At 36.8% G+C, this 24,031-nt stretch overlaps 2 protein-coding genes and 1 long non-coding RNA gene across 10 annotated transcripts; 2 read left to right on the top strand and 1 right to left on the bottom strand.

The window, feature by feature from the left end:
- Window positions 1-294: 294 nt before the first annotated feature.
- On the top strand, window positions 295-24,014 carry LOC114295635 (uncharacterized). Of its 8 annotated transcripts, none has more exons than XR_003640960.2 (17): window positions 295-450; window positions 2,482-2,729; window positions 2,943-3,071; window positions 3,191-3,398; window positions 12,992-13,138; window positions 14,791-14,865; window positions 15,342-15,413; window positions 16,314-16,388; window positions 16,927-16,998; window positions 17,156-17,227; window positions 17,703-17,774; window positions 18,859-18,930; window positions 19,980-20,123; window positions 20,855-20,926; window positions 21,979-22,125; window positions 23,152-23,311; window positions 23,512-24,014. XR_003640960.2 is itself a non-coding variant. In XM_028239910.2 (16 exons), exons 2-16 carry the CDS (start codon window positions 2,532-2,534, stop codon window positions 23,694-23,696), a joined length of 1,740 nt encoding a protein of 579 aa, XP_028095711.1. In that variant the 5' UTR covers window positions 306-450; window positions 2,482-2,531; the 3' UTR covers window positions 23,697-24,014. The 8 variants fall into 8 exon arrangements, 5 of the variants coding, with proteins under 5 accessions (XP_028095711.1, XP_028095713.1, XP_082722253.1 ...); XR_014327450.1 differs by having other exon boundaries at window positions 429-679; XM_028239910.2 differs by lacking the exon at window positions 23,152-23,311 and having other exon boundaries at window positions 306-450.
- Window positions 8,057-8,431, bottom strand: LOC145789471 (uncharacterized). Its single transcript, XR_014327452.1, has 2 exons — window positions 8,303-8,431; window positions 8,057-8,265 (listed from the first exon to the last, which is right to left on the bottom strand). It is a non-coding gene; the product is annotated as an uncharacterized LOC145789471 (long non-coding RNA).
- LOC145789469 (secreted RxLR effector protein 161-like) lies at window positions 10,593-12,089 on the top strand. Its single transcript, XM_082866129.1, has 2 exons — window positions 10,593-10,796; window positions 11,118-12,089. Exons 1-2 carry the CDS (start codon window positions 10,720-10,722, stop codon window positions 11,617-11,619), a joined length of 579 nt encoding a protein of 192 aa, XP_082722255.1. The 5' UTR covers window positions 10,593-10,719; the 3' UTR covers window positions 11,620-12,089.
- Window positions 24,015-24,031: the final 17 nt, after the last annotated feature.

Here is a 24,031-nt window from a genome sequence, read left to right on the forward strand (position 1 = left end):
ATTTGTTTAAAATATAGATTATTTCTGTAGTTTAAAAGTTTATAAATACTTATTTATTAATATTTTTTATTTAACAGAATTAACTAAATTATTAATTAATTTATTAATAAAAGGGACGATTTGTTATAATATTAGAAATCTTAAGGGATAGAATATAATTTCTAAAATTACAAGAAATGATACATATTTTAATCAAATTTCAGAGATATATTTATAATTAACCTTTTATTAATTATTTTAATTATAATTAATCTTTTATTCCTTTTATTAATTATTTTAACTTATCTTATCTTTGTAAAAAAAATAAAAAATAAATAGCCTTTGCCAAACTGTGTGCTCCTTTTTTTTCTACCACTCTCTCTCTCTCTCTCTCTCGGTGGACCTTAACAGATACTTGTTCTCAGTTCTCAGAATCGAATCGAAGAACTGTTCAGATGATCGTAATTTTAGGTTCGATTCCTCTATTTACATGTGTATCAGTTGCATGTGAATATATATATATATATATATACGTGTTTCAAAGTGTTCTGTTTGTTTGTTGATTATTGATTTTGATGTTCTGTTGATTCCCTGTTTCATTTACTCAAATCAATGATTGTTATTTTCTGTTTGGTTCTCAAGAGAAAGAGGGAAATTTGAGGAATTGATCATTTGAACATCAAAATGTTGCTCAATATTTGTAAGTGAGAGGATCAGACTATATATATATATATATTTGGTTTTCTTGACACGTTGCTGTGTTTTTCTCAGCAACCAAACACGCAGGGTTTTCAATACATGAGACTGAGTGTGATTCAAAGTCGATATTCTTCTTAGATCATATCATAGTATTTTTCTGTTTTACATGAGTCTATTTTACTGCTATCTTTTTGAGGTGGTGTTTAGGTTATGTGCCTATTGTACATAATAATATATATACACGCAAGTTTTTATTTATATTTGTTAACCCCTTGATTGGGTAATTCTGCCTATCTTAGAGGCAAAGATGGATCTAGGAGGTGCGGGCAGGCTTGACCTCACCTCAAAAAATTTGGAAAATATTAAATATTATATTGGAAAATTTAAAATAATTTAAAATTATAAGGCCTATTCAGAGGTGATCAATTTTGGATGCCGTTATGGATTTTTTTTAGTTGTTTGTTTCTTTCCCTTTATGGAGGTGCTTCTTTTATTATCTAGGAGTTGTTGGTGTTTTGAAGGTTTATATTGTTGGACTCTTTTCATGGTGGATTGTTCAGTTTGATGTATTTTTCTTGATGTTTGTAAAAAATATAATATTCTCCTACCAATTGACCAAAAATAAAAAAATAAAAAAAAATAAAAAAAATTGATGTGATTGTCGATCGAGTCACTTGCGGTAGCAATTGGGGTTGCTATATGTCATTCTCTATCTCTACTTCATTTGTTTATTTTTCCCTGGTTGTTGTTGTTAGATAAAAGAAGTATCATAGTTAATTTTTGGGGTTGTTACATTGAAAATATGCATTTAGCTACATTATAATTTATGTGAAATTCTTCAATGCTTCTCAATTCTCATTGTAACTTAACGAATTGACTTTCCTTTGTGATTAAGTCCAGCTTAGTGGCAAGGAGTTGCCAAACATACTACTCAAAGGGTTTCCACTGGATACCTTTTATGCTGATGGTAGAAAAAAATATGTATTGACAATCTTCACCTCAATGGCAGGGACTTATGAGCGACGTGCTTTAAGCGTTTTATAGGCTTTACATATGCTAAATTTGGATGCCCATATTGATGACGCCATTATAAGTTACATGCAATCAATGCATATCTAACCACTATAGCTACAATGACTAATTTTTTGTGTCTTAAAGTGTTGGTGTGTATGTTCCCATCACAAAACAGATATCAAAGTTTAATGGTTCTATTTCTCTATCCGTTTTTAAAAGTTGATTGGTTGGGACTTTTAAGTACATGTGCCGCATTGAAATATACATGATATAAATGCCATTTGTGTACATCGTTATTCTACGGATGCAGGAACACACACAAGTATTACGGATATGCAATTTTAAGTGTTGTTAGGGCGCTTTTGGTATTGTTTTTATTTGCATTGCAGTGCTAAAATTATGTGTGCCAAGTGCATCCAGACATGCTTCTTGTTGGATGTTAAATGCACCACATTGTTGTTAGGGATCAGGCGATATGGTGTAAAAATACACTTTTATGTTTAATCTTTTTAGAAAATAATTTCAAATGGGAAACTGAAAAAGAGTGTTTGGAATGTTCATGGATGTTGATGAAGTGTGTTGAGGTTGTACTATACACTTGGATGACTCTCCTCTTTGAATTTGGGCATCTCTTCGGATATTTGCTTATCCCTCTGCCGCGAGCACTCGGATTTACATTTTTCTGATTGCGAACATGTTTTATAAGCTATCTGTGCATTTTGCTTTTTTAGTTGATCAATTGTTGTTCTTAGTTTGCCCTCTCTCTCTCTCTCTCTCTTGGTTTTACAGACTGAAGTGAAGTGTCCCAATCTTCGGTGGTCCTACCCTATCATTACTCGATGGGTGGAGTTTGTTCTAGGAAGCGAGACCCACAGGTCAATGAAGACAATCTTACTAGAGGAGTTTCTGGAAGATATTCCAAAAGTAGGAGTTCTAAGTGGTTGGGAAACTCCTTTTCTCGACCTGCTGTAGATAATAAGCAGGGAAAAATACCACGCCCATCTTTAATGGAACTATGCATTTACAAGATATGCAAGGTATGTCTTGCTTGTGTGAGGTCGCAGGATAATGTATTATTGTAGAAGATGCTTAATTTGCAGCTAATGGCTGTATCAATAGCCCCATATATTGTATATGTGGCGCTAAATGTGAGATATGGGGATGCGGATGAGGATGCGGCCATAATAGTTGTAAATGTTTCCCTCCTTTGTAATTCCGGATTGATTTTTTTTGTCTTTGTTGTGTGATAGGATATTGATAAACATACTACCTTTTCCATGCTGCCAAGGGATATTAGTCAGCAGATCTTCAATGAATTAGTGTACTCACAATGTCTGACTGAGGTTTCTCTTCAAGCTTTTCGAGATTGTGCCCTCCAGGTAAACTCCAGTAATGATTGCAAGTTATTATAAGTATAAGTTCATTCTTCTCTTCATTTATTCTATCTGTATTAGTGGTTGAAGTGGACTTTAAGGGGTATCTATCTTTTAATTGGCAGGACCTTGAGTTGGGAGAATACCCAGGATTGAAGGACAGTTGGATGGATGTCATTTCTTCACAGGGATCATCTTTACTTTCTGTGGATTTTTCTGGTTCTGATGTTACAGACTCTGGGTTGATTCCTCTCAAAAGCTGCACAAATCTCCAGGCATTGAATTTTAATTACTGTGACCAGATTTCAGACCATGGGTTAGCGCACATCAGAGGTATTCCCAATTCCCCCTCCCCTCTACTGCAGCATTTGCGTTTTAGAATTTTGCTATGCTTAAGAAAAATGTGTGTGCACGCTCGTGTGTGTGTGTGTGTGTGTGTGTGTGTGTGTGTGTGAGAGAGAGAGAGAGAGAGAGAGAGTGGACTTTATTGAATATGGACACAAGCGAAAGGGAACAAGTTCTCTTGATATGACAGCAAAAATGTAGATGGTCAAAGAAAAAGGGGGCCATAATATAATTAAATCATTGACTGATGACACTTCAATTATTCCCCACCCACCAACCTAGATGCAGTCAGTGCATCTCAAGGTTTGTTTATCTTTGAAGTTATATGCGAGTTGCCCTACTGAAGGAATCATGTGAAGGTGCAAAGTAAAGCTTCAGCCAGTTCTCTTAGCGTATGGAGATGCATCCATCATCATGGTTGATTTCTGTATCCTAATTGTTAGCTAAACAATAGGGAAAAGGTGCTCAGACGAGCGGCTTTCCACAGCTAACTAGTCAAGGGAACTCTCATATCATATGGCACGAGTCATAGAACACCTGGATTACCTAATGAGAGAAATCTCCTCCCTCTAGGCATCAGTCCGAATCCATTTGGCGGTGATAGGATTGGGATGTGAAGTGGAAGCATGATGCTAGATTTGACCCTCTTTTAAATTTGCAGTTATTCCTGGTGCTTGTATGATTTTCTTAGCATTAAACTTTTCCTTTGGGTTGTATTATAGATATGCATGCAAAATGTTCTATCAAACTACAGCCATAAATGGCTGCAAGTAAAACCTCTCTAGGTCATTTTACAATGGTGTTGATGTGAGAATATTAGGTTTTATGTATATATGGTAGTATATATTTTTTTTGTATATTTTAGGGATTGAGTAATTATTCTAGTTTCCTTTTTAGTCTTTGGGTTAGATTGTTGTATAAATCGATGTACTCTTGTATTACAAACACAATTGAATATACAAATTCTTTTAGAAAATTTACATGGTTAGCTTGGTTTGAAACCCTAGTAGCCTCTTTCTGGTTCGGAACCCCACCCTCTCTAGAACACTCTTTGGTTTTGATCTTTGATCATTATCGAGTTCCTCGTTTGCTTCATCAAGTTTGTGCAACCCATAGAAGTTCAAATTGCGGCCCATCGTGAAGCCCGAATTGTGTTTGAAGGTTTGAAGTTGACCCATCTAGTTCGAAATTACAATCTCTGGTTCGTGTCTCCTCAGCTCAACATTGGTTTTCTAATCGCGAATTAGCTTCTCTAGTTCTCTGTTCACGGTCTTTGGTTGGTCGCCGGAATCATAATTCTTGTCGTTCGTAACCTTTGGTTGGCTCGTCGATTTGCGAGCTTTTTCTGTGGTTCTTTGGTCTTGTGGTCTCATCTTTCTCTAGGTCGACTTCTGTGCTTCCACTTCTGGGTTGTCTCTCTAGTTCTCTACAAGCATCGCGATCAAGCTGTATCTGGTTCTCCGGTTCCTTCAGCTTCTCTCTCTCTCTCAGTGCTCTTTGACTTCTTTGATCCGAGGCTGGTATCTTCTGGTTCATTACCTATTGATATTTGACTCGTGTTACTTACTTCTTGGTGTATTACGTTTTGTCCCATTCGATTTCTGTTTATTACACTTGAACCCTAGTTAGTTAATTTAGTCTATTTTGGGTTTATTACAGTTCAACCCCTCATCTTTTTATTTATTATAATGTCTTTAGCTTTTGATGAGTGTGCATTTTTCTGTTAGAAGGGCCATTCGAAGTACCATTGTCCCAAGAAGGGACGTTCATTTGCTCTGTAGTCTCAGCCACACTTCCGTGCGCCTACTCAGAGTATTTTTCAGACTCCAGCCGTTTATACTGCATTTGCTCTGTCTCCTAATCCTAACTTGGCTTTCTTAAGTGCTTAGATTAGTCAGTTTCAATATATACTGTCTATGTACCAGCCATCTTCGTCTCTCTCTGCTATTTCCTCTCTTCATTCAGGTTTGTTTGGGTCTTCTTCAGGTATCTCTTCGTCTGTCTGGCTCTTTGACTCTGGTGCCTCTCATCATATGACTTCTTATCTCTTTTTACTTCAAAATTGTACTTCCCCTCCCTTTCTTATTACTGTTAATACTGTTAATGGGTCTAGTATGTCTGTTGTACCTGTTGGGTTTGTGTTACCATTTGATATGTCTGCTATCACTATTGCATTTATCATTTATGTTCCTCAGTTATCTGTAAATTTAGTATCTATCAGTCAGCTTGATGCCTTCGATTTTGATGTTATCTTTTCTTCTTTTATCTATTCTGTGCAAGATCGGATGTCCAAGTAGCAGATTGAGACCGGTCGTAGAGTTGGAGACCTCTATGTGGTGGAAAGCTTGCGTCTGCCTATGACTACCTCTCCAGTTACTTTTTTCTCTTTTTAGTTAGATTCTTTGTGAAGCTGTAAGAAATAATGTATAGAGAAAGAGAGAGAATAAATTGTATGTATTATTATTGATTGATATATTGATGTTGTATTTATTACAATGATTCATGATTCCTATATATAGAAGAGGGTGAGTGTGTAGTAGGTAAGGAGTAGGTGAAGTGGAAGTGGTAGTGGTGTAGTGGGTTAGGTTTAGTGGAGTAGGTGAGGTGGTAGTGGTGTAGTGGGTTAGGTTTAGTGGAGTAGGTGAGGTGGTAGTGGTGGTAGGTGATGGTAAATTCTAACAGTCCCCCGCAAACTCAAGGAGGATAGAAACTAACCAACTTGAGTTTGAAGAGAGGAACAAAACAAGAAAATACATAAAAATAAAAGATGATAGGTGACACTGTATGGTCGTGTCAGACCATTGGTGAAGACACTGGATGGTGGTGTCATAACGTTGTAGAGGACACTGTATGGTGGTGTCATAATGGTGTAGAGGACACTGGATGGCGGTGTCAGACCGCTGTAGAAGACAGTTTATGGGGTCATGTCGGACCGTTGTAGAAGACAGTTTATGGGGTCATGTCGGACCGTTGTAGCAGACAATGTGGTGACAGTTGTTGTGGCAGTTTACGGAGTCTTGCTGGACCCTTGTAGAAACTAACCGGAATCAATGTCGGGACAGTTTACAGAGTCTTGTCGGACCCTTGTAGAAACTAACCGGAATCAATGTCGGGACAGTTTACAGAGTCTTGTCGGACCCTTGTAGAAACTAACCGGAATCAATGTCGGGACAGTTTACAGAGTCTTGTCGGACCCATAAAGGAGCTAACCGGAATCAATGTTGGGACAGTTTACAGAGTCTTGTCGGACCCTTAAAAAGTCGCACCCTCAAAAGGTGTGCCCAATCTATCAAAAGGCGTGCCATCAAAAGGCGTGCCCAATTCATCAAAATGTGTGCCGGACATGATGGCGAGGCACGTGGGCGCCTTGGCTTGCGCGCCCGTTTTGTCGTCTGGTGGCAAGAGGCACGCGATACGCGTGGCTGCCTCGCTATTTAACCAAGGTTGATGCTGAGGCTGAGGCAGACAAAAAAACTTCTGAAAATCCTCTGAAAACAACTCTTCCTTTGCTGAGAAAGAAACTCTGTAATACTCTGTAACCAACCCGTCTCTGAAACACTCAGCAACATGGCCTCTTCTTCCCGTCCAGCTACCCAGAACATGGCCTCCTCTTCCCGTGGTCTGCTCACGCTCTTTCCAGAACTGAACGAGTCCACAAGAGAAATAACTGGTGCGGTGGCCAGTGAACCTCAACCAAACACCTCTGGTTTTGCTCCGTTGAACTTTCCGATGCGGTCGGTGGAGCAAAAAATGGCGGTGCAGTCGGATGTGGAGGCCAATCAGTATACCTTGAAGTCATGTGTGGAAACCATGACTGCGGTTACAAATTTGTCGAACCGGCTGCAGAGTAGGACAAATGAGGTGCAGCAGTTAAACGCCCAACTGGCTCTGCTCCAACGCATGTATAAGGATGCGCGAGCAGAGATAAGTGTGCTAAAGGCGGAAAACAAGGAGCTGAAGCGGAAGGCCAGTTTTATGTTCCGATTTGGCGGGCCGCCATATGCTGCAGTGGAGGAGCAGGGAGTAGTGATCATACCCAGTGGAGTGGGAAACACGGAGGCAACACCGGCAAGGGCCGCCCAAGACGGTGGCAAGAAGAAAAGACCGGCAGAATAGGCGAGAAGAAAAATCCCACTGTTCCGATTTGTGTTGGTTGTGTTTTGTTTTGTTTTGTGTTTTTATTTTTTTTTATTTTTTTTTTTATGGTGTAAAATGTTGATCGGGGTTGATCCCCGGCATGAAGAAATGACAAGTTTGTAAAATGTTTTTTTTTTTTTTTTTTTTTTTTTTTTTTTTTTTTTTTTTGGGAGTGTTTTGTTGAAAAAATAAAAATAAAATGAAAGAAAATAAGGGAGAAAGAAAATAGATAAAAAATATTTATAGATGGATTATATGAAAAACATCAGTGCGATTGTTTCAAAATAAAGTGGGGTATTTAAAAAAGAGGAAAAGTGACTTGGAAAAAATAAATAAAAATAAGTGATTTTTGAAATCAAATGGAGGAGAGAGAGGGACAAACCCATGTGATAAAGTGGAGAGAGAGTCGGTGAGTGGGGTGCAAAAGGTGAAGGAGAAATGATGGATTGAAAATGGTTTGGGTCAAAAGTGGACACTGTTAGTGGGGAACATGAGTGCATTGATTATTTGATATAATAATAATAATAATAAAAATAAAAAGTTAGAACAGTTGGAGAGAATGAGTGGAGTATGGTAAGGGTTTCATCCAAAGCCAAAATTCCTGCAGCGAATCACTTCGCAAATCCTAGCATGAGCTTTTTCTCTTTCCAGGCTTATTCATGAATTTCCTGGTGATTTCAAGAGCCTCTGGTGGCATTGTGGCAGAGAACACCCCAACCTGGATTTTGGGTGGCAGCAACTGAGAACACCCCAACCTGGATTTTGGGTGGCAGCAACTGGAAAATATCATAGATCTGATTTTTAAAAAACCTCGTGACAGCATTTCATCAGCTTCATCCAAGACAAACATTTTGATGTAAACAGGGCGAAGTGATTGTCTCCGCAACATGTCAAACACACGACCAGGAGTACCAACAACAACATGAACCCCACTGGAGAGAATGCGCTGATCTTCGCGCACACTAGTCCCTCCAACACAAGCATGAACCTTCACACTTTGCTGGGCAAGTTCAAGAGTGGGTGGAAGAACCAAAGCTTGGCACTCAACCAAGCTATAATCTAGCTGCTGCAGAATTCCAGAGCAGAATGTTGCAGTGTTTCCAGTTCCAGACTGTCTCGTCATATGAGGTGAAGAATTCTTCTCCATCAGCCTCACACATGACTACAGTTGCACAAATCTTTGTTGATTTTATCAGCGGAATAGGTTGAGGTCCGGCGGGCGGCTAAGGTGAGGTTGCCGCCCGCCGGGGAAGCGAAAATACTAGGTTTTAAACCAGCTCTGATACCATGTAAGAAATAATGTATAGAGAAAGAGAGAGAATAAATTGTATGTATTATTATTGATTGATATATTGATGTTGTATTTATTACAATGATTCATGATTCCTATATATAGAAGAGGGTGAGTGTGTAGTAGGTAAGGAGTAGGTGAAGTGGAAGTGGTAGTGGTGTAGTGGGTTAGGTTTAGTGGAGTAGGTGAGGTGGTAGTGGTGTAGTGGGTTAGGTTTAGTGGAGTAGGTGAGGTGGTAGTGGTGGTAGGTGATGGTAAATTCTAACAGAAGCCTTTTTTTTATTTGTGGCATTATAGATTAGGGTACTTGTCTGCTGACCGCTTACAGTCTTTAGCTTAGTCAGGTTTATTAGGTAAAGTTTTTCCTAGTCAACTTACTAAGTGTTCGGAGTGTAAACTTGCCAAAATGATAGCCTTAACCTTTCGTAAAAATACTTTTATCTCTGATACACCGTTTTCTTTAGTTCATACTGATGTCTGGAATCCTTCTTATATTTTCACCAAATGGGTTCTGCTTACTACATTTGTTGATGACTGTACCCGTTACACTTGAGTTTATCTTAAGACTCGTAAGTCCGACTTCTATTAGATATATCATACTTTTCAGTCTATGATCATTACACAGTTTTGGTGTACTATTAAATTGTTACGATCTGACTTAGGTGGGAAATATTTTAAAATTGAGTTTTGTGAGTATTTGGCCAATTTGGGTACCATTCACCAAACTTTATGTACTGATACATCTGTCCAAAATGGTCGAGCTGAGCATAAACACTGTCATCTCCTTGAGACAGCTAGGTATCTTCTTCTCTTTGTATCTGTTTTGGCTTCGTTTTGGGGTGAGACAGTTTTTACTATTGTGTTTCTTCTCAACCGTATGCCTACTCAACTTTGCTCTGGTTGTTCTCCTTATGAGGTTCTGTTTTCTCCTATTCCCAATTACTCCATCCTTCATATTTTTGGATTTGCTTGTTTTGTTCTTCTTTTCCGTAAAGATGGGACCAAACTTAGTGTCTTTTTGGGCTACAGTCTTACTCAAAAAGGCCACCGCTATTACGATTCTGTTTCCCATCGTCTTTATGTCTTCCGCCATGTTGCCTTTCTTGAACGTCTATTTTATTTTCAACTTCCTCCTTTCACTGCCCAGGTTTCTAAAGAGGATTTGATTCACATCGATTTATTTCCTTATGAGGTCCCTTTTGATGAGTACGTCTCTACTGTTCCCCCTAGCATGTTTCCTCTTCTTTTCCTATCACCCCTTTTGTTGAGTCCCTCTTTACTGTCGCCCATGAGTCAGTTCCTTTTTCCCCTCCTCCTCCTCCTTCTGATCCTTCTCTTCCTCCGTTGTTAGTATATTCTCGTCGCAAGGCTCTCCCTCCACCGGTCGTCTCTGCCCTTACTGCTGATCCTCCTGCTTTTGATGACTCTGATCTTGCTAACCGTAAGTATACACTTCGCATCCGTAAATAAGTAGTTAAACTTGGTTTTGCAGAAACATGTTTTTTTCTTTCATACTGCACTTTTTTGTCAGTTATTCACTCTTTTTCAGAACATCAGTCTTATAAGGAGACATGTTAGAATCATAATTGGGTTCAAGCTATGGAGGATAAGTTGTTTGCATTGCAGAAGACTGCTACTTGGGAGCTGGTTCCATTGCCTGCTGGCAAGAATCTAGTTGCTTGCAAATGGGTTTATAAAGTCGAGACTCATTCTGATGGTTCTCACGAGCGCTACGAAGCTCACTTGGTTGCCAAAAGTTTCTCATAGTAGTATAGCATTGATTATGAGGACTTGCCCCTATTGCCAAGATGACTACTATCCGCACTTTGATTTCTGTTGCTGCTGTTCGTCATTGGCCTTTTTATCAGATGAATATTAAGAATGCTTTTCTTAATGGCCATCTCGCTGAGGAGGTCTATATGCATCCTCTTCCTGGTCTTCCTCATTCTTTTGGACAGGTGTGTCATCTTCGCCGTGCTCTATATGGTTTGAAACAGTCTTCCTGTGCTTGGTATGATTGTTTTTAGATAGCCGTTACTCAGCTTGGGTGTCATTCTTGTGCCTAGGATTCTGCTTTGTTTCTCCTCCACATCTCTGCTGGTTTTTTTACCCAGTTACTTTATGTGGATGATATGATTATCACGGACTCCGGCTCTTTTGCTATCTCTGAGGTTAAGCAACATCTATTTTGCACCTTCAAAATGAAAGATCTGGGCCCATTGTGATATTTTCTAAGTATTGAGGTTGCCTTTTCTCTCAAGGGTTATTTTCTGTCTCAGGCCAAATATGCAAATGAGGTTATTCACCGTGCCGGTCTTACTTACTAAGATTTCTGAGACTCCAACTGAGCTCAATGTGAAGCTTAACACTGTTGATGGTGTCCATCCGGATGATCCTACTTTATATCACGAGTTTATGGGTTGCTTAGCCTATCTGACAGTTTCTCGCTCTAATCTTGCCTATGATGTTCATGTGGGTAGCCAATTGGTTCCTACTTCTTGTTCTACACATTGGACTGCTTTGGTTCGAATTCTTCGCTATCTCCGGGGTATTATGTTTCAGGGCTTTCTGTTGTTTTCTACTTCCTCTTTGGACTTGATGGCTTATGTTCATTTTGATTGGGCTGGTGATGTTACTAATCGGAAGTTCACATCTGGTTTCTGTATATTTCTTGGTGGTTCCTTTATCTCTTGGAAAAACAAAAAACAAACTGCTGTTGTTCACTCTACTGCCGAAGTTGAGTATCGTGCTATGGCTTATGCTATTGCTGAGATTGGTTGACTTCACTGTCTCTTGTTTGATTTAGGTGTCCCTTAGTCTTCTCCAACCTCTCTCTATTGTGACAACTGCAGTGCTATTCAGATTGCTCATGACACTATCTTCCATAAGCGGATGCAGCACATTGAGATTGATTGTCACTTTGTTCGTCAGTATCTGCAGTTTGGCTCCATTTCCTTGCCTTTCGTCTCTTCAGCTTTGCAACTTACTGACTCCTTTACCAAGACTCACACTACTGTTCGGTTTCAATTTCTTCTTAGTAAACTGTTAGTGTTTTCTGTTAAAACATTTTTAGTTTGAGCGGGAGTGTGAGAATATTAGGTTGTATATATATGGTAGTAAATATTTTTTGTATATTTTAGGAATTGAGTAATTATTCTAGTTTCCTTTTCAGTCTTAAGGTTATATTGTTATATAAATCGATGTACTCTTGTATTACAAACACAATTGAATATACGAATTCCTTTAGAAAATTTACAGTTGATTTTTTTTTTTTGATAAATAAACAAAAAGAAAATTTACAGTTGATTCATGGCATGTGTGCTTAAAATTTTATCAAATAGCATTGTTGCTGTAAGCAGCAGTTTTGTCATTCATCATTGTTGTTACATTGCTTTGTAACTCTTGTTATATCTTGTTAGATGTTCAATTTCATTTCTGCACAATACTTTGTGGGAAAATTTAATTTATATTTGGTTGTTCCGGGCAACTAGTTACATTTTGGGAGATTTATTTGGTCACTCACTTACAAGCATATTAAGCATTTTTCTTGAAACCAATTGAGTCAAATTCTGATCACAACTCCCGAAAAACAGGCATTGTAGAGCCTTTTCATTACCATGACAAAGTACTGAGAGTTTTTTCATGTTTATGTATTTTATATACAATCCTATAGGTTCCTTGACATTTTAACTCATATTTGTTTTATGGTTGTACTTTTTTTTTTTTTTTTCCACTTTCTCTACTTCTGCTACACTTCTTTCTCTTTGTAAGCTCTTCTTTCAATATGTTGAATCAACCTGTCAACAGCATTCACGAAAATCAACTGTGGAAAGATTCAATTGGTTTTATTTTGACCATTGGTCTTGTTAGTGCACTGGATTTGTGGAAATTCTGTAAAATACAAATAATGGAATCAAAGATATTTGTGTTACTTGGTGAATTTGGCATAGTTTTTTTTTCCTCCTTAAAGCATCCTTTGTGAGCATTTTTTAGCTATGACTCGTCATTTTTTGCTATTTTATCTTTTTTATGTGCTCCTTCTTTTGTTACCACCTTTAAAAATGGACTTGAACTAGCATACGAACCATCTTACATTTTCCCAGAGAAAGTTATTTATGTGGTGTATGCAGATGATTGTGGTTAACATTTTCAGGTCTCTCGAACTTGACAACTTTGAGTTTTAGGAGAAACAATCAAATTACTGCTCAAGGGCTAAATGTCTTTGCTGGCTTAATTAACTTGTTAAAGTTGGATCTGGAAAGATGTCCAGGGATCCATGGTGGACTTGTTCATCTCAAAGGTTTGTTCTCCTTCAATGTAATCGGGTCTGAAAACTAAACTTCATTTTGCCATGCTTTTGGATAAAAATTCTGCTCTATTTTGTGTCAATATTTGAAACAGTATTAAACGTTTTCAAAGATACCTGGTAATTCTCAGCATCTTTGATTGGAATTCTGTTGGAAACCCAAATCACTTCACAAATTCAAATTAAGTTAGAATTTCATATATGACATGCTCATACATGATGAGAAAACTCTGTGAAGAATGGTGTTTAAGGCATTGGTAAAACATGTTTACTGTTGAGTGTTGACTGACTCAAACAAGCTCAGCTACTGCTGTTGTTTTTTTGCTTTCTTTGTTTCTCAAGAAAGAAAAAGAAATTCAGACGCAGTCCTCTAATGAGTGGTAATCAATGTGGAGACTTTTACTTACTCACTTCAGAATAATATTGAGGGTAACAATCAAAATACTCGGTCCCTTCTCCTTAAAAAAAGAAAAAAAAGAAAAAAAAAGATACTGTCTATTCCTTCATAGATTTATATTGAGAAAAAGTAATTGTATTATGTTGGGACGAGCAAAACCAGTAAGCATATATGACAAGAACTCCCTAGATGCAAACTTTAAAATGCTTAACAGGCCCAAATATTTCCACGTGAAGAAAGATGGAACAATTTTGAGACTAGATTCTATCGATCTAAGGTAGAAAATTGAGATGCTTGGTAGAGAAGCGTTTAGACTATGCAGGTATTGGATTGAACATATTGAGGCCTCGTTTGGGAATTGGCTGTTTTAGTGGCTTTTTGGCTTTTTTATGAGGTGGAAAAAGGTGGTCGTGTTTAGAAATGGCCTTCTTTAGTTGTATTGAAAACAGTGAATTACTGAGATAATTGATTTTTTTTTTTTTCAGTGGCTTTTTGGCATTTTAGTGGCTTTTTCTCTACTTTAGCCAAAAAATCAAATCGCCAAACGGATAGAATTTTGGTAAAATGAGAAAGACAAGGAAGTTTGAATAGAGATTGTTGAGAGAGATCTAAATGAGGGAAAATTTTATAATGTTGTTCTAAAAATTATGGAAGCTGGTTAACATGAAGACCATTACCCAAATTCTGTTCCTAGTCAAATTGTGGTGCTAGTAAGGGTAAAATTTGATGCAGTCTTCTATCTGGTTTTACTTGCTTGAAGCGTCCACCCCCCTATTTCTGCCTACATTCCATGCTTGGCAATCCAAGTTTTCTGATTGTGCAAAGCAATGGCTGTGGGGATATTGAATGATGCAAGTAGTTGTTTGATGCCTTAGAGAAGGGCTGGTCTGTATGATGATACATGTGATGCTCGTATAATGTTATAAATAAGATGTTAAGTCTTATTATAATTTTATCCTGATAAGATTCTTACGTCTTTGTTGTGATTTCGCAGATAACTGGAATTTATTCCATTACTCTTAGTTTAATTGTGCCTCGTATTTTATTTTTTTGAGGAACTGCATGAACCACTTCTCTGTGATTATGGGTGTCATTTATTTTTCGGTCACTTGTGCATTCTACCATCTGCCATTGACTAGAGAAATGTAGAATGCACATGGGACTGTCAAGTTATACTACTTTTTACTGTTGTTGAATATGTAAGAAAAGATCAAATACCTGGTTTATGTATGGATTACTTCTGTTGTAGGGCTAGCGAAGCTTGAGTCTCTAAATATTAAATGTTGCAATTGCATAACAGATGCTGATATGAAACCTCTTTCAGGTAACTCTCTCTTTCTGCATTTCAGTTTTATGATTATATAAATTTAATGTTGATAAACTATATTTATTGATTTAGGGTACATGCATCTGTTTTCACCTGCATTTGCTAGAAGATTTTTTGTTACAGGATTCCCAAAGTCTTCAAATATTATGTAGAACATATGGAGAATGCTTTAAATCATTTTTAGATTTGCATTATTTAGAATTCATGGAGAATGCTTTCTACCCTTGTTCAAATAACTGGAATTGTTCAGGGGCCTGCTTGTTTGTGCTTGGGGGTGGGGTAGTTATAGAATTGACTCATGCGGTAGTAGTTTAATGAACTCCCTAAAAAATGTTTCTATTTACTCCTATATTTTCATAAGCAATGTGGTATAGAATGCACATTATCATGAGGTCATGTGAGCCATAATTATTTGCATGTGCTTTTATTGTGCAATCAGATGCCATAAAATTTTATATTTCATTATTTTTCAGGGCTTACCAACTTGAAAGAGCTACAAATTTCCTGCAGCAAGGTCTCAGATTACGGTATCAGTTTTCTGGGAGGTACTTATTTTGGCCTGAAGCTAATGTTTCGTTGTAGAAACTCAATTTATGTTGACAGTAGTTTAGTTTCTGGGACGTGGTCCATGCCCACATCAGATATGCAGTTTTGAGAGGCATTTTTATGTGTTTTGAAATTTCAATGCTTAATCAACACTACTCATTTTCCAAACTAGTTTGAAGAATTTTGTTAAATTTCTGGCTGCCCCCCCCCCCCCCCTCTCCCTCTCTCTCTCTATATATATGCACATCAATTTGTCTGGTTCTCTATCTACCTATCTCTTTCCGTCTGTGTGCTTGTGAACTTATTTACTTCTACATTTCGTTATATGTCTAATCAAGTGTATTTAATGTGTTGGAGATGCTTTACAATCAGATATCAAGTTGGATGAGGTTAATAATAAGATTTGCATTATTTACTGTCATAGTGCAAGTACCACTTTCTCCGATGCATTCTCAAGGGTACCTGGTAGTGTCATTAAATTCTTCATACTAATTTTTTTTTTTTTTTTTTTTTTTTTTTTTTTTGGGGGGGGGGGGGGGGGGGTGTTAATGATAGGATGTTAGTCGGTTAGTAAGTTAGATTACAACAAAAGGGTCATAGTCACTCTATCAACTCGAACCTTAAACCTCTGACCTTCTCACTATCTCAAGGGACAACTACATGGACCACTGGGCCAACTTCGCTGTCCCATTAAATTCTTCTTACTTGCTTAAATGTATTTTCATTATATACTGGAAGCATAGTAATATAGATACGTCATCCTTGATTTTTTTCCTTAAATGGTTTGATAATGCTTCCCTTAGGAACTTGTCATGGCCAGCTTTGGTTTCATTGTCTTCTTGGTATGGCAAATTCCATAACTTTTCCATTGAAATATTTGGTGTTTGTGTGCATTGCAGGTTTGCACAAGCTCTCTCTATTGAACATGGAAGGTTGCCCTGCTGTTACTGCAGCATGCTTGGACTCTCTTGCAGGTTCACTTTTGCCTTTTCTTCTCCTTTGAGTCATTGCCATTGTAGTTATGTTATTGGATATTGTGATAAATATTGCATTTTGAGAGAAGGGTATGTGGGTATGGAACAAGAAATATTTCATGAGTAATATTTGTTTTATGGTCTAAACTTACGAAAATATCTTGACCAAGGTAACTCAAAGATATGATTATGGATTTGTAGGAGACTAGTAGTTTATTGCAAATCCAGGATTTCCATTTGAAAATTTAAACATTTTGTGGATCAAAGCACAATAAAAATATTTGGCAGTGTAATGCATCGGATTAATGAGAAAATGAAAAAAATTACTTTCTCTGGAATGTTTTCTATTTGGAAGCTGACTTCTGATTTTCAAAGGAGTTGATTGTTAATTTTTTGATTTTCTGCTTAAATTTTTTTGACTGGGCATGGTAAATGCTGGTGATGAATGAAGGATTTCTTGTGATATACTATGATTTATAATAGTATAAGTTATTCATGTTTGGTATTAATCTGATTGCCATTTGTTCTATGCATGCAGCTATTCCTGCCCTGCTATATTTGAACCTAAGCAGATGTAATTTGTCTGATGATGGGTGTGAAAAGTTTTCAGGTAGGTTACATGTAAACTTTTGTATCCCTTATGGTTTAAGAATAATGGACTGTCTTTTAAATTGAGATACGTACTACACTTTCTAATAGCACCAGGAAAACATTGAAAGCAACCTTAACAACAAAAAGTAACCTTTTTCATATCATGTTTTATGCAGGGCTACGGAATCTGAAAGTACTAAACTTGGGATTCAATGATATCTCAGATGCTTGTTTGGTACACATGAGAGGTGGTTTTTCCTTCTTATATTTATGCAAGTTCAATAACAGTATAAAAAATCAGGGCAAAAATTATAGAGTTCCCACTTCTGACGGAGATACCCAAGAGGGATAATAGATGGGTCTTGTGCAACAACTCACAGCTGTACTTGGGGAATGGGTATTCCTCTAGCTGTTGAATATACAATATGTAGAATTTTTTCCCCCTTGTTTCTCAAAATCCATTCTTGTGGGTTTGCCTTCCGATGTGATTATTTTTGGCAGGTCATTAAATCAAATTATCAAAAGCATAGTATGCAGAATTTATTTGGGGTTCACTGAAAATATTTTCTCATAGAGACTTCTCATTTCATGCAACAATGCATTATGTTTCTACACACCTGGTTTTTGCCATTGTTTGATATTGTGTTCATTACAAACGTATACAAGTCTTTACTTTTTGAGAAGTTTTTGTTATTTATATAGTTTTTCTTTTGCTTCAAGCAGGTTTAACGAATTTGGAGAGCTTAAACCTGGATTCATGTAGGATTGATGATGAAGGCCTGGTTAACTTGGCAGGTCATTGTTCACTAAGTTCCCTTTATTTAATTTTCTTATGTCCATGTTGCACTTTTAATAACAGTTCTGTTTTCAATCAATGGTCAGTAGAAGCTTATGCCTTCGAGTCGCACATGTATTGTGCATGAAGTTATAAAATTAGTGGGCGATTCTGGGTGGAAGATGCATTATACTTCTCTTTTTTTGTTAGTGGTTTTAAATATCATCTAGTTAAGCATGCTTATTTGCCTTTTATGATAAATATTTGACCTGTTCTGGATTGTATCAAGATATCAAGGAAAAGATGTTTCAAAAGATCTAGGGCAAACTGCAGAACCATAGGTTGGTGCATATGAGACTTCTGTTTCCGGCTGCTCCGGAGCTTAAATTTATCACCAATAATGCAACCTGTGCCAAAAATACTGTCAACCCTGAAAAGTCTTGTCTTATTCATGTTTTGAAATTTTAAACTAGAGCTAATGCAACAAGATATGTCCAGTTTAGGTGCTAGGTAAAATGTATTGAGATCAATTTAATTCTGTAGAACTTACACTCCTATTATTGCAGCATTGATGATTGATTGATGAATCAGACAACTGCTATGGATATTGCAAAATCAAGAAGAAAAAAAAAAGAAGGAAAATTAGTTTCTTTAAATTAGTCTTGTGACGAGTAGACAGGGTTGAATGAGTGTGATTGTCTTGATTTGAGGAAATTTATAGGTCAGTCGACCAGTAATACCATTGTGGCTCAAGTGTATATCCTCCTGGTGCAATGAAAATTGTGCTTGACATGCATATCATTTATTTATTTATTTGCATCAGAAACATGGTTAGGTTTGATGTAGCAAGAAAACTTATTGTTAATTATTTATGAAAAGCTTTGTAATGCTCATAACATCAAAAGCAATTAAAACCAACCCTAATCCTTGTCCCCCCTTAAAAATGGGAAAGGTTGTTTTTCATACTTGTGGACTTAATTTTTTAATTCTAGTTTCTTGTTGCTCTCTCTCTCTCTCTCTCCCCCCCCCCTCCCCCCCCCCCCCAACATTTCTACGATAGATGCTCATTTCTTATATGCTTACGGTTTGACATCTGAAGCTCAGGCCTTCAGCATTTGAGATGTTTGGAGTTGTCTGATACAGCAGTTGGAAGCAATGGCCTCCGGCATCTTTCTGGTTAGATTTTGCCTTCTACATACAGTATGCAGGTTACGAATAATTAAAAAATAAATTTAAAAAAAAAAAGAAAGAAAAAGAAAAAGAATTTTTTTTTTTGAATTGCTGGTAATTGGATTTTACTTTATTCAGCCACTTTGACAATAGATTAGTTGGTTCTTCTGCATAAGATTTGTACTCATTTTTAAAATTTCATCAGCCATCTTTTTCCAAATCCGCTATATGTGTGCTTATACTGTCGTATACCTGGAATTAAGTTTTTTATGCATTCGTGCATTATGTTGATCCCTTAAGCCTGCTAAGATTTGGGGTGTTGATGAGTGTCTAGGCAGGGAAAGTAATAATGTTTGTGTATGACTGAGAATTGTTAGAATAGATTCGTGGTAAGTTCATTAATTGCACATACCTTTAGTGAGGACAGGAAAAAGTATTGCTTGTTTTTCAAATAAATCAAATCTTTATTTTGGCCAACTCAGAAGATGACTGCTAGAATGTGCCAAGGGGACACAACCCTTGCACAACCAAAAAAAAAAGAAGAAGAATAAAAGAAAAAATGCAAAGAACAAAGTAGGTAAATCAACCCAAATCCCAGTTACAAGCCACTAAACATTCACAACCAGAAGATAAAAATAAAGAAGCACCAGATTTGCGAAGGAGGCTTTCTCATCATCAGTCATTGATTTCCTTTTTAAACTCCCGCCTTTCCATTCTTCTATACTTACTTGGGGATGAGACGAAGTGTTTATGTAATTTCTTACTTTGTGAATGGATATTTAAATTAGGTTCATATAGCACAGGCCTAATTAACAGTAGAAAAGAAAAAACCAATTGAGGCTAGGATGATGTTCATCTCCTCTTTTGGTTAGATGGTATGCATTCAGCTGCAGGCACTTGTGGTTTTGGCTTTTTGAAGTCTATTAGCATAGTTCTAATAATCATTCACCCTCCCAAATCTTGGGTTGCTTTAGACAGAATAAAGTTGTTCAGTTAATTATCTCGTGTCTTTTTTAATTTGTATTAACCATCATTTTTATTGGTCTCTTTCTTAGGTTTGACTAATCTGGAGAGTATAAATCTCTCCTTCACTGATGTCACTGATGGTGGCTTAAGAAAGTTGTCTGGATTGTCATCACTTAAGTCACTAAATTTGGATGCCCGCCAAATTACAGATGCTGGACTTTCTGCTCTTACGAGTAAGTGTGTTTGAGGTGATGTTGCCTTTGGTGCATGTTTTCTAAATCCGTCGTTTATTGTTTGATCAATTGGGTAGGTTACTCTTCAGATGTGCCTTTTTATTGTTGGATGTGACGCTTTTATATTTTCTTGTCCTTCGTGACAGGGTTTTCATGTTTACATGGCTGCGATATTTGCATCTGCATTTATTGGTGTTGGCCCATGTTGCTTGAACTTTTGTGAGGTGTTAAGTCTTTTTGTTGATGTTGAACTCCCATGTTTGCACAAATAGAGTTTTGTGAATATCGCAGCCAGTTTAGCAAAAATCCTTACAATTTCCAATTCATATCAATCCTTTTTGTCTGGTGACATTCTATGTGTCTATGGTTTTCTTTACTTTTCAGTTTAGTAACCATTATTTCCTTTAGTATTGTAAGCTTCTGAGCCAAGCATAATTCTGAGTTAAACCCCTCTCTCTCTCTGAGTTCAAATTAGTATTCATTTGTCACTTTTGGATGTGTTTAGCCCAGTCTAATTGTGGCACTCCTAATATGATGCAGTAGTTTCACATGGACAATATTTATATCGCAATTTTCTTTTTTCTTTTTTTTTCCCTTCTTTTCTTTTTTCTTTTTTTTTCCCTTCTTTTCTTTCTTCTCCATTGTCAGTTTTTAGTTCTGATCTGCTAGACGCATCTCTCTCTCTCTCACCATAACATGAAAGTATTACATTCTTTACTTGTGCTATGCAGGCTTGACTGGGTTGACTCATTTGGATCTTTTTGGAGCGCGCATCACAGATTCTGGAACAAACTATCTGCGAAGTACGTTTTGTTTTACTACTGATACTCATATAGTAGTGCCTTGTATTTCTTACAGTAAAATCGGTCATATGCGTCACCAAATGCTTGACTCACCTTTTGTTTATTTATTTTTTTGTTTTTTCGGTGGGGAATAAAACATCTTGCTTTTTGAAGCATGTGGTATGTGGTTGCAAGCTTCAACCATTGGAATGTAAAATGCTATTGAGCAGTTATCAATATTTCTACTAATATGCATAATACTGAAATCTCTCCCCCTCCCTTTTTTTTCTTTGGATTGGTGGATTGGTCAAGTTTTGAGACTTCTAATTTCCCTTTGTTTATGCATTCTGATTAAGTTCTACAAGTTTTCACATCCCACTCTCCAGGATAATACTACTATAAGAAGAAGAAAGAAAAAATGATATATGTGTGCACCTAAGATGAATGAATACTTCTAAGGTGGCATGGCGTGTTGACACAACACCACACGTGTCAGACATTTCTTAACACCTGTCAGACGCTCTTCTCAACATGTCCTACTATTTTTTATTTTATTTTTTAAATTTCTAGACTAGTACATGCTTCAGACGTGTGTGGGTTACACGTCTATCGCTCAAACACACATAAAACATATCACAAGTTTGAATAAAATAACTTAAAAGCTAATGATTGCACATGTCTATCGCTCAAATACACATGATACATATCAGAAGATTGAATAAAATAACTTAAAAGCTAATGATTAAAAAAAATGTAAATTTAAAATATTCTCCACCTTTAGATTTAAAAAATTATTATATTTGAATTAAATTCTCATATATATATATGACATATAATAATTGTTTATCCTTGTATGTGTTGTATAATAAATATATAAAACTGTAAGTTTTGCGTGTGTGCCCCACGTGGCGTGTACTACATATTTTGAAAATTTTATTGTCAGTGTGTGTACGTGTCATGTCATGTGTCTGTCTGTTCTTAGTTGTGCACTTACTGTGAAGTAATTTGGACTGGGTTTTGGTTATCATTATGTGTTTCGTATCAATGTGTTCCTTGCTTGTGTATTGATTCAGATTTCAAGAACCTAAGGTCCCTGGAAATATGTGGCGGAGGATTAACTGATGCTGGTGTGAAGAATATCAAGGATCTTTCATCCTTGACAGTGCTAAATCTTTCACAAAATGGCAACCTGACTGATAAATCGTTGGAAATGATTTCTGGTATCCTTTCTTAAACTTGGCTTTGTGTTCTTATTAAGAGTATCTGTCCTTTCTTTATAGCTTATGGAGACTCATAAAAGTATCACTTGAATCTCTCTCTCCCTTGTGAGGTCATAAGTTAATTTTTTTTTCTCCCACTTGGGCTATGTATGACATTGGGAGAAAACCACTAATACCAAATCATGACGACCAATACATCTCTGTAATGGAAATATGACCTTCCATAGTTATAGTACTAGCAATTATACCAACATAACGGATGCCATAAAGGATTAGTGATAATCATGAGAATAACATGTAAAAGTGATCACCATGTCTATTCTCAAAATTGGTCCAACTGTAATGTTCCTTCAACCAGAACATTTATACCTGCTCCATTTAACCTTTATGAGGCTAACTCCTGACATACAAATCAAAACATATACAAACAATAATATTATGGCAGTCAACAAGCAAGATGCAACCAACGAAGTACTTCGTGTAACTCATGGTCACTAGTGTTACACGATCTTGGGTAGAACTCAATCCCAAAAGATAGTTTGTGAGGTGAGGGGCATGTGGGCCTTCGCTTCGCTACAAGAACATCATTAACCAATCATCCAAAACTTTTCAGTTATCCCCATATTAGATATGTGTTTCTCAAACACGAAGGAATAATCATTTGGTTAATGGAAGATACCTGGTCCTCTAAGAGTAAATAGTACTTTTGTTATTTTGAGTGAATGAAATGGGAAATAAAATTATCACAAAAAATCTTCATAGGCTTGGAAATGGAATCAACAATCCTAAGTCCAAAGAGCAAATTTTGAAACCATTAAGCTTGAACAATAACTTCATAATTTGCCACAAACTGTGTCTGCATTGTGGATGAAACAATGAAGTAATTTGTTTCACACTTCTACACAAAATTGCTCGAAAGACTCAAAGCACCCTTTCTATGGTTAATAGTGATCTTCAATCCAGAAAATTGTTCAGTCTAATTTGCTGCCATGCATTGAAGTATGCAAATATGTTGTATGACCACAGATGGGTAACTGCTGGTTCTGTGAGGTTTCATGGCAGTAATGCCCTCCAGTTCTTGCATAGATGTAAGGGAATAGTTTCTTGTTCCCTGGTTCTGGATGAGAGTTCAGTGAAACAATTGTCTGCTCAATTTTGGGAGGAACCAAACCAAACTACAGTGGAGGTACTAGGTGACCCCGTGTCCCTAATTATGGTGTGAGACTTCTTTAAAACTTCAATTGGTAGAAGATTTAGGATGCTGTTGTCCTTGTTCTTTTTTCTTTTGTATGGATAAATAATTTACAATAATTTCTCAAATCTGATAATTCAGCCTTCTGCATTTTCCCCTTATATCCTCTCACACATTTTGGCATGTAAATGCAGGGTTGAGGCAATTGATTTCTTTGAACGTTTCCAACTCTCGTATAACGAGTGCAGGGTTGAAGCATCTCAGGCCACTGAAGAATTTGAAATCACTAACCTTGGAGTCTTGCAAGGTGACTGTGAACGACATCAAGAGGCTTCAGATGATTGACCTCCCAAATCTGGTAAGCTTTCGTCCTGAATAATTTCTTTGGTGGGGAGGGGGGTGGTTTGTTTGTGTAAGATATTCTGTAAATGTCTAGCCTGAAAAGAAGAGCTAAAGCAAGAAGCCGTTAGCTGAATTGTATATAACGGTTGACTTGAAGATTGGCTTTAATTATAGTTTTCCGATTTGAGGCAGAAAGTTCTCTATGCTGCATGTGAAACTTTCTTTTGTATAGGGCACTGAATATGAAAGAAAATGTAGATAAAAGCTACCTTGGTATGGTTTCCAATTTCACTTCCTAGGAGTTGTACATATTATTGGAAAATTATTTATACATGTTGGGATAGAACTTGGATGATATCTAAACTGTTTGCT

The sequence above is a fragment of the Camellia sinensis genome, chromosome 4, assembly GCF_055761805.1.
Source record: "Camellia sinensis isolate YWXY chromosome 4, ASM5576180v1, whole genome shotgun sequence".
NCBI lineage: Eukaryota > Viridiplantae > Streptophyta > Magnoliopsida > Ericales > Theaceae > Camellia > Camellia sinensis.

Bases quoted from the DNA above. Each gene is read 5' to 3' on its own strand.
- LOC145789469 (XM_082866129.1), top strand. From the start codon at position 10,720: ATGCTTTTCTTAATGGCCATCTCGCTGAGGAGGTCTATATGCATCCTC. The intron at 10,797-11,117 runs GTGTGTCATCTT...TTTCTGTCTCAG, and splicing joins TTCCTCATTCTTTTGGACAG to GCCAAATATGCAAATGAGGT.
- LOC114295635 (XM_028239910.2), top strand. From the start codon at position 2,532: ATGGGTGGAGTTTGTTCTAGGAAGCGAGACCCACAGGTCAATGAAGAC. The intron at 2,730-2,942 runs GTATGTCTTGCT...GTTGTGTGATAG, and splicing joins GCATTTACAAGATATGCAAG to GATATTGATAAACATACTAC. The intron at 20,927-21,978 runs GTACGTTTTGTT...GTATTGATTCAG, and splicing joins TGGAACAAACTATCTGCGAA to ATTTCAAGAACCTAAGGTCC.